The 19,758-nt window shown below is 42.8% G+C and overlaps 1 protein-coding gene across 1 annotated transcript in view; it reads right to left on the reverse strand.

The window, feature by feature from the left end:
- Positions 1 to 19,758, reverse strand: part of LOC147024531 (homeodomain-interacting protein kinase 2-like) — a 167,174-nt gene that overhangs the window by 17,931 nt on the left and 129,485 nt on the right. The window contains exons 10-14 of the mRNA XM_085884537.1: positions 12,686 to 12,819; positions 10,725 to 10,940; positions 4,510 to 4,935; positions 3,348 to 3,586; positions 2,489 to 2,646 (exon numbers count right to left, since the gene is read on the reverse strand). Coding sequence (XP_085740663.1) covers positions 2,489 to 2,646; positions 3,348 to 3,586; positions 4,510 to 4,935; positions 10,725 to 10,940; positions 12,686 to 12,819 — 1,173 coding nt within the window. The remainder of the gene's footprint in view (positions 1 to 2,488; positions 2,647 to 3,347; positions 3,587 to 4,509; positions 4,936 to 10,724; positions 10,941 to 12,685; positions 12,820 to 19,758) is intronic.

Below are 19,758 nucleotides of genomic sequence, written 5' to 3' on the forward strand. Positions count from 1 at the left end.
TAGTGTGTGTAATAGTTTGGGTGTGGAACAGTATGTGTAACACTACAAAAAGGGTTCGTGAATGTCAGGACAAGGACAGAGTAGGGGATTAGAGGGGGGGATGAGGGGGTGAGGGGGAGGATTAGCTATTGTACTTGTATGGGCTCGTTGATTCGTGCCAATGTAATTAGGTTCCTCAAAATGTCCTTGAGATAGCATCATAGGTATCACTGTTGTGGAGCATAAAAGTGTTTCTTGATGTGGCGACATCATATACGGTCAATGGGCAAATTTTCCTTCATCTTCTTTCCTTGAATTATTTTAAACAGTACGACCTAAGGTTGAATGAGGAGCATGCATAACGCAAGCAGGACAAGGACATTGAGAGACATTGGACAAATATACACAGCACATGGGATTTCAACCCGATTCCCAGCATCATAATATATGTGCTCAGATGGGAATGTCATACAGGCCAACCCAATTTTCAAGAGATGAACATCACATGCCAGCAGGCATGCCAGTCACCATTGGGCAATACAGAGGAAACAACATGTCTGATATTATAGTGCAACGGACGGTCCAAGTCACACATCCAAACACTGCATTCCCTCCCTTGGAGTTACACAACAAAAATTTAATCAGAAAAATATTTAAAAAAAATCATCACAATGCTTTTCATTGACTGCTTTCCTCATTGCACTTTGTAAGTTTCGCTTGTAGTTGAAAAGCCATGTTCGCCAATGACGGTGGCAGGTGCCCTTTAGTCTTCCGAAGGTCATGGAGCAAAAAGGTGGAACAATTCACAAATACAATTGCCTCTGAATGAAACAGGAATGGATCATGGAAGCAGACAAACTTTGCCCCGACATGATCAATTATATTGTGCTGCATTATTGCAACAAGGTGCAGGACATTTTTCAGAGTTGGCCACAAGAGGGGGCTAATGACAAATAAGAGTTTAGCACAGGCTGCAACCAGTGTGACCACTCCTCATTTTCATAAATGCCAAGGTGAGCCAATGAAAAAAAAAAGCCAAGAATTCACAAGGTTTCAGAAAAGCGATGATAATAGAAAACCTATACGCCCAGAAAACCTATAGAAAACCAAGACGCCAAGGTGAACAACGAATAGCCAAGATCTTGTGGAAAAAAGCCAAGGAGTGGTCACACTGGTTGCAACTTGAGGTTCTGTAATCCTCAATCCTCAAGCTCACTTTGTGATCCTCAAGTCAAAGTGATGCGGTGCATCCGTACAATCATGTGCCCTTTGACCCACTTTGTCTGGTAACCCTTTTCCCTCTATTCTTTGAAAGGAAAAACAAAGGAAAGATGTATTGCATGATGGCGTGAGAAGAATAATGTGCCCGACACATCAACAATAAAAGATTTGATTTCTGGAGTGCTGCTCGAAAGGATGCTTGATTGGTATATTTTTCTAAGATGATTGAAAAAGCAAATTCCATTTAGCTCACCCCCCTCCCCCCCCCACCCCCGCACAGCAGGGGAAGGGGTTTTGCAATCGGTTTTGCCAGGCCGTAACTTTTTACCATTTGCGCTCTTGTCATCAAATGTTTAACAAACCTTTATTATGAGAACATGGAGAACACGAATTAATAAAAAGTACAAACTGTCATTTTCATCAAGTTTAGTTGAAGTAGAAAGTGGATGCGGACGGGCTTTGCATTTTGATATGCTTTCTCGTTTGTATTTACCTTATGCTTCATTTCATTTCGGGAGAATGTGTGAATGATATGTAGTTTGACAATGTAAAGCAAAAACAATAATTGATCAAAAGATCACATTTTCTGAGTCGTATGAACTCCCTTAAATAAAGTGTTGATAAAGTACTCATGGGGCTGAAAAGGTTTGGCAAACAAGGCATGATTTTTTGGAACAATTAATTGTATTTTGTGGGGCTCTGAGGAGGAGGAGGGGGGAGGATTGGGGGAGGGGGGGTGATGAGGAGATGTATTTCATATCTGAGACTAACAGCAAGTGAAATTTTCAGGATGCAGCAAATTGTACTTAAATTTTTGGTGAGAAGGATTTTTTTTGCTTTTTCTTCTAGTTAGTGAGAAGGATTTTTGGATGGAGTTGCTTTCTCATCGGTTATGCTTCAATGCCCATCACAGGTTGCAATGAGGGCATTAAGTCAACCACAATGTGTGGACTCAAGTCACAGAAAGACCAAGCCAGGAAAAGCAGGCAAATTACTGTTCCTCTAAAAAGTCATTAGTGAGCTTGGAGGGCTTTTTTAAAAAAAAACAAAAAAAAACAATCCGATTGTGACATGGTAATTCTCTTAAGACTAGCGTAGTTTCCAGAAGCTTACAAGTAGAATCTATAAACTTGTTACTGCTGCTTTCAGCTGAATTTGAGCCCAAATTTCTGGGATGCCAGTCTAATGTTCTTACAAATATGACACCATTATATCGACACCACTACAGGTTTGAAAGGTGGGGCAGTGAGTGTTTGGACTTTTATTACAGCAATTATATTTTGCTCACCTGACTGAGATTGAGTGGCTGCTGCTGGTGCTGCTGGCCTGTCACGGCAGCTTTGGCTTGTGAGCGCGTCACCGGGCCGGAGGGCATCAGGCTGGAATCCAAGCTGGCAAGGGGGAGTGCTGCAAGAGCCTTGTCTTTGCAGGTACGTGTGGAAGGGTCTGTGCATGAAGTTAACAAATGAGGCAAAATTCACACAACAAAACGATTCCAACTCGAGAGGTTTCATAGAACACATTACCTCATGCAGTGTTCAGGTATATACATGAGGGCCTTGCTGTACGCGTGGGTTACGCTATGAAAATTCCTGTGAACTGCAAATCCGCAAATTTAGGAGGTAATAGCGTATAAAAACAATTCCGCGTTTTATCGCCATTTTCACAGCTGCTATTACACCACCCTATCTAACACGTTACATTAGTTGTTTGTGTCTGTCGTACGAGTCCTTTATGACATCCTTAAAAACAGCAACTTTCCTGGTTGGAATGATTTTCTATTTTGTTTGACTGCCAGACAGGCAGACAGAGTAAAAAAAAAAAATATATATATATATATATATATATCTCACTCCTCTCTGAGCATGTACGATCGGACCAAATTCTGAGCCAAGGTAAGGTAAAACCAAAGACTTGTCTTCATATTCATGTTCCGGTTTGTGTTCAAAGTACAACATTCGATTTAAACAAGTTGTTCCTCGATCATAAACTGACAATCATAAACTGATGACACACAGACGGTCAGATGGATGGACGAACGAACGGACAGACAGAAGGACATTAACCAAATGCTCACCCGGATTTTTGCTTTGCATGTGTGGGGTAATAACCAAAGCAAATAAAAAAGATAATTGTAAAACACTTGCCTGAGGTGTGTGCAGAATGTCCGGTTTCCCCTTCATTCATTGCCGGTTTCAGAGGTGGGACGATGATAGCGCTGCGTTCTGAAGGGCTCGTTTCAGCGTTGGGCTGTGAGGGCAACACAGCACCAGCTGGATGTGATGAACCCATGGTAATGGGACTAGTGGTTCGGGACGAATCAGAGTCATGGGAGTCATGGACCGTAACACAGCTCACGACATTCTCGCGTTGTTTTGACACTGGGCTGGGGAGGCAGATAAGGAAAAAAATAAAAAATGTAAGGATCCATTTTTCATGGTCAATACCTAAAATTCCCCAAAACCATCTCAAGTGCAAGAATAAGACATGACAACAATCAGAGTGAACCTGTACTTTGACAATAAAAAGTAAGCAGACTGCTAAAAGTTGTGATTGAGCATCATTGTCCATCATCATCATTAACCTTGGCGAAGGGAGGCAAAGAGTACGAGACTGGAACTGATTACTCGAGGCTCCTGGAAAGGGGCACACACTTGAGCTGAGAATAAACTGTATAAACATGAAATTCATGGCATGCACGTGCTTTAAAACATGCTCTATCAACTGTGTTATGCTATGCTGTCTTTAATTGTCTGTGTATTGTATATGTGCTTTGTTGCAGAATCCTCACATCCTTGCTTTCTTTCAACCAAAAACAAAACAAAACTAAATCTCATCATGTTTTTTTTGCTTGTTTTCTATTCCCTCCCCCCCCACCCCCACCTTAACTCCCAAACAAACAATCTAAAATCATGGTGTACACACAGTAAGTCAAATTGAAGAAAACATGTGTATTACATAATGCAGCATCAATATAACAGTGATCTAAAGCTCAATGTGATGATGCCAAAGCAAACAAACAAGGAAAGGCAACCAACATCTAACTGGGATGTAAAACAACGATAGGAAGCAGCTATATGAGGGGCGTTCAAAAAGTTACACGAAATAATTATTCACAATCATCGAGAACATGCCAACTTAAAAAAAAAAATTCAACAAACGAGCATGTAGAGCTAGTAAGTTTTTTTATTTATTTGCATATGCACCTTGTTATACTTTTTGGTCACAACTTGGACGATTGTGAGCAACTTGTTTGTCACACTTTTAGAATGCCCCACGTATCACTGCAAGAGCCTGTAAGACCTATACCTTGTTGCAACCTTGTTCCCACCAACATTCCGGCGTGCTCGTTTATGCTCCTCCTCATCATCCGTGTCACTGCTGATGGTAATGATACTGATGGCAGGGCTGGGCGTGTCACGGATAACTATTGGCTGCCGAGGTGTCGAATAGGTTGACGGGCCTGAACCGCCTTCCCAACCAGTGTTACAAGTTGGTTCTGCAGGTCCTCCGACTGAGGATGCAATGACTGGTGCAGCAGTCACCTCGGTGCAGCTGGAGTTCCAAAATGATGTGCTGTGCTCAATGTGAGATGCACGGATGGTTGATGATGATATTGGTGGTGCCACATGGTAACGAGGTGTGGCACGCCTTTCCTTGACACGCTTGACACGCTGTGGCGAGGGCATTCCATGCTGAACAGAGCCATTCTCATAAGTGATGACTTGGCTAGACCTTGGAAGGTGAGAAGTGAGCGAGTACATGTTAAATAAACAAGTGGCGAAACAACTAAAGAATGTTTTATTGACATCTTAATGGTTCCCTAACAAACTCCACTGCCAACTGCTCCTATCAAAGAACAAAATTCTTATACATGAACTTTATCACTTCTTTTCATCAACTTCTTATGTTATAATTCATATATATCATACACTGTACTTACATTTTACAGTGATCAAAGTCTTTTGGAGTATACATGTACACAAATCACAATGCAGGATAACGACTTCAGACAAGTGTACTTTAAAAGGTAAAACAATATGATTGGGAAAGAAAAAACAAAACCACAGTACAAGTGGCATAAGGGTCAGAGCGTCCGCTCTGAGCCTGTGAGGTTGACGATTCAATTCCGACCTTGACCGAGTCATCCCAAATACTTTTGAAATGGTAGGTGATTCTTCCTTTGATGGAGCTCAATATTTAAAGGAGAAACGCCAAAGGTTGTGAACCATGGAGGAGGAGGAAATTCTTCCTTCATTTGTCCACTAATTGTGGAGTCGTAAAATATGGCGTCACTGGTGTGTGTGTGTGTGTGTGTGTGTGTGTGTGTGTGTGTGTGTGTGTGTGTGTGTGTGTGTGTGTGTGTGTGTGTGTGTGTGTGTGTGCGTGCGTGCGTTGATTGTTATCCACATATGTGGGTTTCAGAATGTGGAATGGAGTCCTCCCAGGGCAGGCTCAAAGTATCCCCTTCATTTCAGTAAGGGGTCACGATTCATGGACCAAGCTGTGAAGTTTTCTGTTCTCAACGTTTTGTGCCGAGGGCTCTCTTCAGAATCGTCACTGAGCCCCGGACAGCTTCCAACTAGAGTTCGTTTGTAATAATATTCGCAGAGATGGTTTTAGATATCTCTGTGAGGTTCTTCATCATCATTCCCGTAGCTCAAACTATCACTGGTACAATTTTGGCATTCTTTAGCTTCAGCTTCCAGGATCTTTTCACTTCATCTTGAGGTCTTGGAATTTTGTCATTTTCTTGTTTTCTGCATCGTTTAGTCCAAAATCACTAGTATTAACACCTCAATTAGCAATGTCTTCTCTTTTTTGTACCAAAGTATCATATCTAGTCACAATGCTTTGTTTTCGATTTTCACGCGCGATGGGATCATTAGTTCATACGAGAGCGGTAGGTACCTCCATCTTTTCAGTGATTGCTTTTGGTTCATGTTCCCACAAATCTTCTGGAGCTGGGATATCAAAGTTTGCAGATGTGCCAGAGGATTACTTTGTAAACTATGTCATGTTGTTGTGTGTACAGCTGTTCTAACATGTATTATTTTTTGTGTGTGTTCGGTCATTAAGTGTCACATATCATTCTCTTTGCTAATGCCACCCCCACCCTTCCCCATATTTTTTTTTCCTCCTCCCCCCTTCTCTCTCTCTCTCTCTCTCTCTCTCTCTCTCTCTCTCTCTCTCTCTCTCTCTCTCTCTGTCTCTCTCTCTCTCTCTCTGTCTGTTTGTCTCCTCCTCGCTCCCCCTCCTAATAAAATGCAGCACTCTCTTCTCACACCTCAACTGCACTCTTTATGTCTGTCTGTCAGTGTGTGTGTCTCTCTCTCTCACCCACGCCCTCCTCACACCCCTCCCTCCCACAGTGTATAACGATTGGTGAGGTGTCACTCTTCCCACCCCCCCTCCCTTTTCTCATGCTCCCCTCTCTCCCTTCATAGCTCCCCCTTCATCCTTACTGCTTCCCCCTCCTCCCTCTTTCCCTACACCTACCTCCTCTCCGCCCTCCCCCCACACCCACCGTCACTTTGCTGACAGGTTGTATTTGCTAGTACGTCATATACAGGTTTTTCGTGAGGATGAAAATATGTGAACTTTTCAGGAAGCGAATACGTAGGCTTAGCCATGTGGGAGGCGAGGTATCAAGCCTTGCCACTGGGACAGGAAGCACCATGCCAGGCAATGTGGGATGGAAAGCAGCAGGCAGTGGCAGGACAGGAATCTTAACACCAAGTCACACAGGATGGGAAACGCCATGCCAGGCCAGACAGGATGGGAAGCAACAGGCCAGGCAATACTATGCAGATCTGAGCGACTGAATCTTGGGACGATACAAAAGCATTTTTTTCAATGTTTATGACTATTTTGAAACAAATTATTATTATTTTGAAATCCATAGATTCTGAAGATGCATGTTCAATTGGTGAATGCTTTACCAATAGCGATCTCGTCTTCCTCTTTCCCGGGCCTAATTTTCCGGGTCATTGAAACAATATTGCCCAGACTCACGATAGGGCTCTTTCCAACAATCTTGAAGAAACATCTGAATTATCATGTTAATTTTATTGTTCATCACCCGTTCATTATACTCTTCTTGGTTTTACTTTCAATGATCGGGTTATTCTCGGAAACATGTGTGTGTATGTATATATATATATATATATATATATATATATATATATATATATATATATATATATATATATATATATATATATATATATATATATATATATATATATATATATGTTCTGTGATGTGAAACTGCCGCCTTTATCCAAACAACAAGGCTCGTTATAAGTGAAATAACTTCAGTAGAAATCCCAGGTTTGAATCACTTTTTAATCACGTCTAAGGATAGAATTTGGAAATAATTTGTAGTCACTTTTTAATTTGAAAGCAACTTGTTCTCCAAACTTTGATACCCCCATTTGGTGTTCCCTTTAAGCTCATGTCGTTTTTGGCTTTCACTTTGCTCCAATCATATTTCAGGCCAGAAGTTATATGTGGCCATAAGAGAGTACAAGGGGATAGCATGGATGTTGATTTTGTCCTGATGAGCCCTACAACCCTGACACTGACAAAGCAAAACAGGAAGTGGGGGGGGGGCGGGGGGGGGAAGACAACTATAAGAGAATAAGGAAAAGGAAATGTTTTTTTTTTAATAATGGATATTGCTGAAATAAGAGCAAAAACGTTTTAATTACTCATTATCTTTGTTGATTTTTTGTTCAGAGTCAGCCACTACAGAGATATTTCGCTCAGTCGCTCAGAGATATTTAACCTACATGACATCAAATGACGCTTAATGAAATTCACGTGTATTTTGATGTATACATACACTACTCTTCAAACCCCCTCATCTTCAATGCTGCAAGCACAGATCACATGCAACATCCTCGATTCCCTCACCTTTCCCAACTTACTTACTTACTTAATTATCCTCATCTTGTCTTTCGACACATAAGGCCACTTTCATGGAATACTTAAGCAATATATTTGAAATTCATTCGCTCTTTGGGCTACGATCCCCATCTGGAACATCGTCATCATGTTCCAACTTCCTTTAGGTATGTTTTTTTGGGGACTGGTCAGTAAACTCTTCAGTCTGATAGCTTCCAAATGGCTTTCACTACTGGACACCATAGACAGCCTCTTCAGACCAACCTCCACCTTCTGACTCCAGATCACAGCTTTTTCATACATTTGTTGTAGTTTCTGCAGCAAAATACCTTAATTTTTATTATTATTATTTTTTTTTAACAGGAAAGGGTTGTTGGCCCATCGTCAAACCCCCAACTTTGAGGCCCAGTGATGAATTTTTTTTTTATGAGCCGAATGCCATCGCCATCACTTAACCAGTTACAGGCACTTGTGCTGGATTTTCATCAGCCAAAACCATACTTGCAAAGCAACAAGTTAGATGTGTATGCCGTTGATTAAATACATCATTCAATTTGTCCACCTTCTCAATGCATTTCATCCCCCAAGGGTTCCACTGCCCTCCCCAGGCACTTATCCACTCAAAGCCGTTTGCACTTCCTGGGGTTGCAGAGTTATTTAACCGCTGCTCAGCCTTCGGCGTTGTCCTGATACGATTAGTAGTGGAGCCACCATGAGCAGGTTTCAGAGCAAAAAAAACGTGCTAATTTTAAATACAATCCATAATAACTACGTCGAAACAAACTAGTGTACACCGATGTTAAACCCCTCACGGCCCCTTTCAACTTTTAACCCCTTCCCTTCTGATGAGGTACATGCAATATGACACAAAGGCAATTTCACACGTCAGACCCTTATTATATTTTACGATTTTCGGGTCATGCTCGCAAAATAAGGAAATAAAAAGAAAGCACAGAAAAGGGTAAACTCTAAGTATATCAAGTGAGATAAAGCGAAAGAGGAAAAACAATGGGATGTGAATAATCCATGACAACTATACATTAATGCATTCATAAGATCAAGGTTGATTTGTTGATCTTAGTTTCCGTGCTATAAATATAAAACATCAACACAAAAGCAGAGCCGCAGAGACCAGGCAGAAATGGAAGACAAGGCAACACAAAGCAGCAGATAAGGATAAGGCAGTCAGTATTCAAATAACCACATATGTGGCAGCAATCTTCATCTTTCTATTCTCAATCCAATTCCCTTTTCAATTATTGAGAATAGAATACCTTTCTCAAAGCATTCAAACAACTCTGAAAAAGCATTCGTAAATATGTCTAATCAAACCAAAATCAGGTAATTATCTGTATGTGTGTATGTACGTCTGATCATTGTAGAATTAAAAACGGCTCGGCCAATCTCCACCAAATTTTGCATATGTGCTCGGGGGTACCAGGGTCAGATCACGGGCATTAAATAATTCTCTCCCCTCCCGAGAAGACAACTTGCGATTTTCACCTGTACACCTGGCATCGTGCACGTGGTTAAACCACTGATCCCTGCTGGCGGGAGGCGGTATCGCGGTTGGGAAAATATGCCAATTCTGAAAACAAATCCTCTCGCTCCCAGAGGGAGTGGGTATTATGAGTTTTTTTTTTTTTTTAACTTGAAAAATTGAAACGACTCCACTCATCAGCAGATTTTATAATTCCAAATATGTCGACTGGCATAAGAACAACACCTAAACAAAGCTATGAAGCACCAATGGTTGCTATGGAAATTTTTTTCATATTGTTGGATAAATGTTAAAAGCCAATTTCTCAGACAATTTTTATGGCAGTCTCAACTTCAAAAGTTCTGTATTTATGAAGACAAGTCCATACAGTTTACATTTTGAAGCATGTTATCTCATAATTCTGACTTTTTCCAGAGCCTTTCACTTACAAGGTATGGAGGGTAGTGGGTGACTCGAATATTTTTCAAATATCACACACGCACCAGCACTACAAGCCAAAACATGATGAGTTGTTCACTTCTTCCTTCGTATGCAGCATTAGGCTGTGGGGTAGCATCATTGGCTGAGGACTCATCTGGGCCATTGATGCAATTCCCTTTGCTGATTCGGGCAGGAATTTGGAATTTGGCCACGGTGCCGGCGATAGCTCGCCAATTCTTCGCGAAGGGCACCGTATGATATTTAACATCCACCAACGAATGCTGGCAGACACACATTGATGAATCACCCTGCCTGGGAAATGCCAGGATGATCGTTTATAGCTGGGTCGAGATTCAAACCCAGGCTGGAAGGCTTAGAGGCGAGTGTGCATAACTAGAACATTCCGTCATCCTGGTACTTCCCTGAAATGTCTACATATTGAATGTCCATCATGTCATAAAAACTTGTAATAACTGGCATTCCCATCAATTAAAAATTCAATAACATTATATCTGCCTTTCAATAATGAGTTCCAATTTCTGGCCTTCTCCATATATTTATAATGGTATTGAGGTAAATCAGTGAAAAATCGATGCCACAGTTGCATACTACCCCCTTTTGATGGTAAATCTCTATGTATAACTACCCATAAATCTATTTTGAACCAGCTTTTCTGCTTTAGTGAATTCCATACCTGACCAGGCCATGGCCTGACACACGGCTCTTCTTAGCAGTGCTGATAGGTGGAGGGGGTACAATTGGTGTATGTGGCCGGTACTGGTGCTGCTGATGCCGAACCATATGGGCAAGGCCCATACTCAGGGCCTGTCCGGCTGGAAGAGTCATCGTGCCGGGCAAGAGAGGCTGCTGCATAAGTGGTGTGTAGTGGCTGCCATGTGCATTTGGGTTTCTGGTAGAGCCAGATATAACATTGAGAAAAGAGGAAAAATATGGAAGGGAGGTAAACAGATAAAAGTGAACAATCCATATTCTTTTATAGAATGAGATGAGCAGCAAGTTTTTCAAAGTGTTAATTTTATCTCTTTTGTAAGGTTGTGCATCTGTTCGTATTATTCATGAATGCAATGGATTAAAACAAACTAGAAAATAGAATTTGACACAAATGTGTCGATGGATATGCCTTTATGCCTGGTGTTGGCTTAATGCTTTGGGTGGTGGGCTTGAGATCCTAGGACCCTGAGTTCAAATCCCGCTCGGCTGTTGAATTAATACAACGTGGGGTTGACTCTGCCTCTCATCCTTCCGAGGTCAGAAAAATGAGTACCAGCTTGCTGGTATCCTGTGTCGGAGTGGCGACCCGTCCAGGATTGTGCCCAATAGCCAGGAGACTGCTTCGGCAGCACCAACGCTGTACACAGAGTATGGTCCCAATGGATGGATGGATAGATATGCCTTTCATGAAGGTCACATGATCTTTGACCTTTGACATCCAAAATTGAATCAGTTCATCTTTGCATTATAGTCCAGACAGGTAGTGGACAACAAAAAATGGAAATGCTAATGTAGTCATTTAATCGGGTGTTGGGCCACCAAGTGTGGCCGGTACGGCCTGCATGCTCCTGGCATAGAGGCCAATAGCATCTGGAATTCTGCAGGAGAGATGCGGCACCATTCTTCCATGAGAAAGTCAATAAATTCGCACCTGTTTGATGGAGGTGGAAAACGTTATCTCAGGCATTGTTCCAGAATATCCCATTACTGCTCGATTGGGTTCAGATCTGATGACTGAGAAGGCCATGGCATATGGATAACATCAATGTCATGCTCAACAAAGCATTGGGCAACCACATGTGCTCTGTGGATGGGGGACATTGGGGGTCTCCTCTTCCAGCCATGCTCACCATATTTATAGGCAACCAGGCCTGGGCAGCATTTTTATGCATGACCCTACGCATGCTGGGATGTTATTTGCTTCATTGACACAATTAACACACTTGTGTGGAAGCCGTTTCTTGGTGTCTCCCAGTTTACCTAAGTGTTTCCACGTTTTTGTCCACTACCTGTACTTCTACCAAGTTTAGTCAAAATTCCTTTTTGTGGTTCACGAGCTGTCGCGGAAACAAAAATCTGCCATACACACATGGACGGATGTGCAGCCAGATGGACAACTCTTTGGCTGGGGGGGGGGGGGCTAAAAAAAATTATTGTAAAATATTAGATATTTGCACAATCAAAAATCTTGTTGTGCTGCAGGTGGGATTGGTAATAAAGCACAAGCTCTTTATTTTGTGATATTTACCCGTGGTGCAGAAAGGAATAATACAAAAAAAACTGGATATTGGTGTGCCCATGTCTTTCTTGTAGGACATCAGTGAAAATTTATCCCGCGATAGGTTGCTTCTCCATCATAGGATGGAGACCTTTAATAGGTACCACATCAAAGAAGACCTTTAACTACAGTGAGATATTTAACTTCTATAAGTGAATGTTAGCAGATGTGATGGTCAGCTTGATGTCCCATCAGGGGGTGCATTCATTGGTGCGATACCCTGCCTGTGAAACACCGGGATGGCATCGTTTCGTCAGGCCAGGAGTCGAGCGCAGACCACACATCTCAAATCTCGAAATTATGTCAGGCACCGTTTAACATGGCATTTAAAATTGATGGAAGAAATGTCACCCTCGGGTGCTTACCTCCAATCAGGAATGCCCTGTGCCCCACCCATTGCATCTGGGAGGACAGGGTGCTGAACAGGTGCATGGGTGGGCACTGCCTGGATCTGCTGCCATGCTGGGAGCAAGATCTGCTGTGTGGCCGGAGCCCATCCCTGTGGAGAGTTGTAGTATGAAACATAAAAAAGTTACATTCGGCAATTCATCACGCCAAAGGGAGACATTTCAGTATTACTGACACAATGGCAGTGTGTTCGTGTACAACGACTACAACGTAAAATTAAATGTAAACCTCTTTCAGAGGCATTTGAACAACTTTGCCAAATCCAGTGTTCATGTCACCTTTACAAAGCCTTCCAGTACACTTTCAACTTCTGCTCTAATTCAAATCCCATTGTGGATAGGCCGAAAGGAAAGACTGCTGTTATCCTTGGAAGATATTACAAGTGTACCCAGGGCTCAAAATTATTGCAGGTGAGAAATATACTCGTGGTCCACAGAAGGGCGGTCGACTGGATGGAAATGATCGACCGAGTTCTGCAATCCAAAGCCAATTCAGCAGGCCGAAGAAAATATGGCTGAAAACGAATCGTGCCACTCGCCAAGGATATCACCTGTGCATTGTTCGAATGACAAAGCACAATGGAGAGCAATGATAAACCTGAACGCCGAATGAAAACGATGGCTCGCTTTGTGCGTGCGTTTTACGCTTCAGTTCAATGCGATCGAAGCGGCCATTTGTTACGACTTTGAAAACACAAGAGTGAAGAAATTTCATTTGCAACCGTTAATGTGCTGCTCCATTTACAACCATCCTCCACCCTCCCTCACTTCGCTCTTCCATGTTCCAGCAAGATGTATACAAAAAGCACGTCGATTGCAGAGGAACAATGTACATAATATATCGTATGCAGAAAGTATCGCTCATACTCAAGGTTTTTGCGAAGTCGAAGCAGCGAAATATTACGATGAACACGTCTAATTTGTAGATGAGACTTCAAACAATGAAAATGTCAATGCCCTCGCCAATGCAGAAGTTGGTCGACAAATAAATAAAAATGAAATAACTTTCCATCGTTTTTTGTCTTCTTGCTGATAACAACCTCATAATTGTCGATGCTGAAATTGCCAGGATTAGCCCAGGGATTGGCAGGAAATTTTCCTTTGAGAAGTCTTTCAAGATAGGCCGAACCTGAAGACAATGTACACTTGCCCGTTGTCAAGGAAGCTGGTCAGCTTTGTTTTTTTTTGTACACCGAGTCGAGGCTCGTGTAAGAGATAATAAACCGAAACATACAGCAAGGCAGGAGACAAGAGGGGTGGGAGAGGGAAGCACCAAACGGTGGGGAACAGAGACAATCGGAGATCTGTGGAAGGGAGAGGGATAGGGTGGGGAACATGGGGAATACAAGATGGACATTACAGGGACTTTCAGGAAGGAAAGAAGGGAATTTGAAGGAGGTGGGTTTGGGGTGGATTAATGGGGGTAGAAAAGATTGTGGTTTTGGATGGGGGAAGATAAGAGATGGTGGTGAACAGCTGTTTTGAAGACCTGGAGGGACGAGTGGGATTTAAGGAAGTGAGGGAGTTTGTTCCAGAGGAGGGAAAAAAGAGGGATGAAAGAGCGAAGGTGAGCAGTGATTCTTGATTTTGGCAGTTTCACCAGAAGGGGTTTTTTGGCGGACCTTGAGCACCCTGAGGAAATATGGGGGGGGGGAGGCCGGAGAGCAGATGGTAGAAAACAGAAAGACCACCAAGATGCCTCTGGTGAGACAATGAGAGACCCAAAGACTCAGCTTCATCGCGGGAGATCCCAATGATCCTAAAAGCCTTGGTTTCCACAGTGTGAAGTCGAGCTAGGTGTGAGGCGGAAACACCAGCCTAGATGGGAGACCAGTACTCCATCAGACTGCGGATGAAAGCTTTGTAAGTGGTTAGAAGCTCAGGTGTGCCAAAGAAGGACTTTGCACAACGGAGGATTCCCAGTCGGCGACTGGCTTTAGAGGCCAGCTTTGAGATGTGACTTTCCCAGGAAAGATCGTGGAAGATAGGGAGACCCAAAATCCTGAATGAAAGGACCTCCTCAAGAGGATTGTTGAGAAAGTAGATGGAGGGGTTTTCCAGATGGTCCTTTCGGAGAGACATAGTGAGAATGTGAGATTTGTCAGGATTGAAAGACATATTCCACGTGGTTGACCAGCTTGCGATTTTATCCAGGTTCGCAGAGAGCGAAGAAGCTGCTGCCTGCTGATCAGAGGGATGACAGATGGTACGGCAGAGGGTGGAGTCATCAGCAAAGAGATAAAGAGGATTTTCCAGAGAGACGGAGAGATCATTGATGAAAACCTGAAAAAGAACAGAACCCAGAACACTGTCTTGAGGAACTCCAGCCTGGACGGGAATCTGAAGCTTATCATCAGCTCAATACTCATTTAAATAACCAAAAGCAAACCGCAAGGTTTGCTGTACCCCAGATTGATGCAACTTCGATGAAGGCAGTACCATTTTAAGTTTCTTTTTCCAACCCTTGCGCAACCTCAACGCAATCATCGCGCCACCAATGACGCAGTCGTGGCTATGAAAGGAATGCAAATTTACGAAATAAGGTTCGAAAACCTTGGAACCTACTTTTTTCATAGCATGTATTAAGCAGTGACGCTCATTTTTCCAAATGGGCTGACAGGATGGCCTGGAGGTACGCACACTCGCCTCTATTGCGTCTAGCCTGGGTTTGAATGCCGACCAAGCCACAAACTGTCATCCTGGTGTCTCACAGGCAGGGTGATTCTTCAATGTGCGTGCAGTCCCTCGGACGAATGTTAAACTGGAGTCCCGTCTCCAGTGTCCGATAATTATCAGTGTCCTGTGTTCTTGTGTCGTTCGACAAGTCAGGTGCGGCAGATGAAAGATTTGCCATTTAAATCCATCTCGGTTCATATTCACCCACTAATAAAGCTGTAACTCGACGAAAATTCAAAGTCACTTGGAATACATCTCAACCCACGATGGCAGTAACCACAACCACCAAGTGCTCTCTCATATCAGTAAGCAGAACAATCGTGTACACTATCCCACCAAAGAATAGACAAGAAGACTCATTGCTCAGTTTCACAGGATCATTTCCCAGAGGGAGTTGTTCAGTTTGTTCAAACGAGGGATGAGAATCAGGTATCAGAGAGATGGCACCTCCATCAGGACAATTTCAACCGCCCTAGCCAAGTCCATTTTCATGAAGTGGACGATAATGACCACCGACCCTAAACATCGAATATCACCTCCAGATGGGGGGAACCCTATGACGTATTGTTGGATGGAACAGATATGTGCATTTCATCGCACCAATCCTCCAAGCCGCAATATACGAGTTCAAGGAGTCCTCGTGATGTCAAGCAAGGACCCACACAGGCCACATAGCCATGAAATATCACAGAAGAGAAGCTGCACACAAGACTCATTATTATGGTAAATGATAGGCAGGTACCTTGAGGTAACAGTATAATATTATGTAATGCAATTAACAGGTATCCTGAGGCCTCAAAATGTGGAAGATCTTGTCGCGCAGAGTGCAGGTGCTGATTGTTCAAATATCTCGTGGCAGGGAAGGGCTGTCGTACGTCAGAACGCCCATATTAACGATTCAGCAACAACAACCACAGCATCTCAGAAGAACTAAGGAACTATGTGGGAAATAATGTAGAATCCCACCTCCGACATATCAAATATGGTGCTATATGTGAGAGAAAGGGAGCACGCCATGACAAAACCACAGAGAGATCCTGAAAGATACGATGGAGCAACAAGGCGTGTTCCACATTGTCAAGCAAAACTGTGCCCATGAGTTTTTGCAGACTTACTGGTCGTACAGTGAGGATGTGTCTTCATACTTTGAGTAATGGCCTTTATTTTTGAACAGCCTTTTGAAATGCACCACCGTCACAAACAGAGGCTGCAATTCATTAATGCTCATAACAAGGTCCCACAAGGTAACAAAGTGACATGTAAAGGCTCGGTGTTTCATCATGCCTGTGTCACGTCCACATCTGTACGCTTGGAACTATTGCGTACGCATTGTTCATTACACAAGCCTGGTGTTGGCTTAACATCTTAGGGTCTTGAGTTCAAGCCCCTGTGATTCCGTTGAATTAATACGAGGTGGGTTGACTCAGCCTGTGAAATCAGTAGCAGCGTGCTGGTAACAGGGGGCATTGCATCAGCAGCAAAGCCACGCCCGAAGAAAATGATGCAGCCAAGCAGCCATAGGCAGCATACAAAATATAAATAAATAAAGTTCATTACACAGGGCTCAGTAACTTACAAGTTCGGAGTTTTCCCAACAAAGTCCTGGAATGGCATACTTTTATTATCAAAAGACAGCACAGCATCTTCAATGTACACAACCTTGATGAAGACAGTTAAAACGAGAAGGCACTCAATGGAGGTGCTGACTCACACCATTTTATCAGTGCAATGCCACCTCAGAGGGCGCTAACCTATACTGTCCCGCATCCACGGTGCGAGTAATGATAGCCCTGTACTAAATTCGATGTAATAGGTTTCCTTGTGAGGTCAAAGCTGAACTCGTCTGAGACATTTACAATACGAAGCCCTGTGCAAAATTTGGCGATTGTAGCTGCCCTCGTCGTCCAGTTATTCTGCCGACAAACAGACAAACGCACAGACGGAATCATCGCAATACTCACGTGCCAAGCCTGCGGCATTTGAGACATACGGCATGATGAAACATCGAGATGAAGAGACAACGCGTTCTAGCAGCAGATAGGTAAGTGAGCCGCCAAATGAGCAAACTTGCACTCATATCGAATGAAAAGTTGAATGAAGCATCATTTTTTGGCTGGTGACATAAAGTACGAGCTAACCAAGAAATCCCAGTTGCTGAAGTTGCAGTGATAACTTAGCTCATGCTTGCGGTGAACTACTTTACAGGAATCTATCCCTGGTGCCAATAATTGGTCCGTGGTATGAAACAACCTCCCCCCCCCAAAAAAAGCCTTTCCCATCAACGCAACTAAATGGGAACGTAATGATTCAATTATCCGCTGGATTCACAATTATTCCAATAAAACTATTTAACGTTTGCAAATCAGGTTTCTCTGGACAATTTGGAGCAACGATTTTGGTCAAATAGCAAACAATCTCATCAGTCAAACAGTCTTTAAAAGTCATAGCAGTTTCCAAGGTGATAAGGACAGGACCAACACAGCAGGTATGGCCGAGAATTACCTCCGTGGAATCGATACCAGGTCAATCAACAGGGGTAATGGTAAACAAGGCACGTTTGTGCTTCTCCCTCCTTCCATGCAATTTGCGCTTTTACTCGAATGGAATAAGAAAAGAAAAAAAAGAAAACCCAAAGAATCGACCCCACTGTGCTTAGTGAAACGTGGGTATTTGGCCAGTGGTTCACGGACGTGGAAAAGACCAACGGGAAGCTTCAGAGGCTCGGAGAGCAAAGCGTTTGATGCGTTTCTCTTCCTTTCAAGCCCCAGCTGGCTAAGTGAACCTCCCACGACACAGCGCTGGTGGAGGAGAGTGGGTGGGTATGGGTATGCCGAACCAGTCATGCCGAATTACAAATCATTTGCGCAGAACAGTATGAAAGGCGATGCCTTGGGGAGATAAAAACGAGCACCGACAAGCCGTCATCCAAACACATGCACGAAACGATGAATTGTGGAACCAAAAACTGTAGACACACATCTACATGTACCGTCTTGACTAAATCACCGATAACTGGGTCATTGACCAACCAAAACTCAATACCCGTCGAAAGGAGATTGGTAGAACCTCCATTAAAAAGAAGAACTCCAACATTTTACGAAGTCACCTTCGTGAATATTGCAGATTGTTGCAATGACAAGTCACAATTCATCAACACAACTTTGAGCGTTTCCTTTTCGGTGGTCGAAGACTTATGGAGGACCCCATGTGGGAAAACACATGCAGGATAAGGACAACGGGAGACCTGTGCACTTTCACATAAATTGCAAGGACACCGAGTAAATGATACGCAAGTAAATACAGTACGTGGGATTTTAAGGTGGGATCGGCATCATGAACGACGTGCTCAGATGGCAACGCCAAACAAGACGATGCGAAGTGAAATTGTATCCGCTGCTTTGAAACTTTAAAGCACATTACTACCTGGGAATTTATCGTCCACAGATTCCATGCCGATAGCAAGCAGCGGCCATTACTTTGTCAGCTGTGTAACCCCCACATCAAAACAAGTCTGCGGAAAAAGACATTACCTCTTCCATGTTTATTGGGTATTTCGATTCAGGTCATGGAGACTATGACTGGAAACAGAGAAATAAGAGAATGTATCACAGAAGGAAAACGGAAGCAAAAAAAATAATTAATAAGCATGATTTCATGAGAAAGTCTCAGCTAAATTGTTGAATTTTTTTTTTAAAGAGAATTATTTAACAGCAGAATCTGTCATAAGCAAAGTAATTTGTAATGTCTTCAGCTTAGCCCAGTTAATAAAAACTTTTCATTTGTTCACTAATAGATTTTGTTCTTTCACCCTTCTGTTGATGTCTCCCCTGCCCCCCCCCCCTGCTCTTCCACGAGCCTTGACTTTGCATAAAAAATTAATAAATCAATAAACTAGAAGGGCACTCGGTAGAGCGCATTCCCCTGCCCTGTAATGCCTGATCCGCGAGAACACATCGGTCCCAATCAGTTTTTGAAATATTATGCGATATATATTGTTTTTGGCCCGATCTCTCAATGGTGAAGAATCATATAAAATAATAAATAATTTTCGTACCCAGATCAGGATCTTCACCAAAATCGAATCTATTCGTCTTTGGCACACACACCCAATGTGTCCGCCAAGTTTCATCCGAATCCATCAACAACTTTTTGAAATATCATGCTATATATCATTTTTAGCCCGATCTCTTAATGGTGAAGAATCAATTTAAATATTCTAGTAGTCGGATCCGGATCCGGATCTTCACTAAATTCTCATCAGTTCGTCCTTGTCACACACCGAAACTGTCCACAAAATTTCATCCGGATCCGTCCGAAAAATTTTTGAGATATCCTGCACACAAACAAACAAACAA

This window comes from Eptatretus burgeri, chromosome 6 (assembly GCF_056783735.1).
Source record: "Eptatretus burgeri isolate ZD-2024b chromosome 6, Ebu_testis_v1, whole genome shotgun sequence".
In the NCBI taxonomy this organism is placed as follows: Eukaryota; Metazoa; Chordata; class Myxini; order Myxiniformes; family Myxinidae; genus Eptatretus; species Eptatretus burgeri.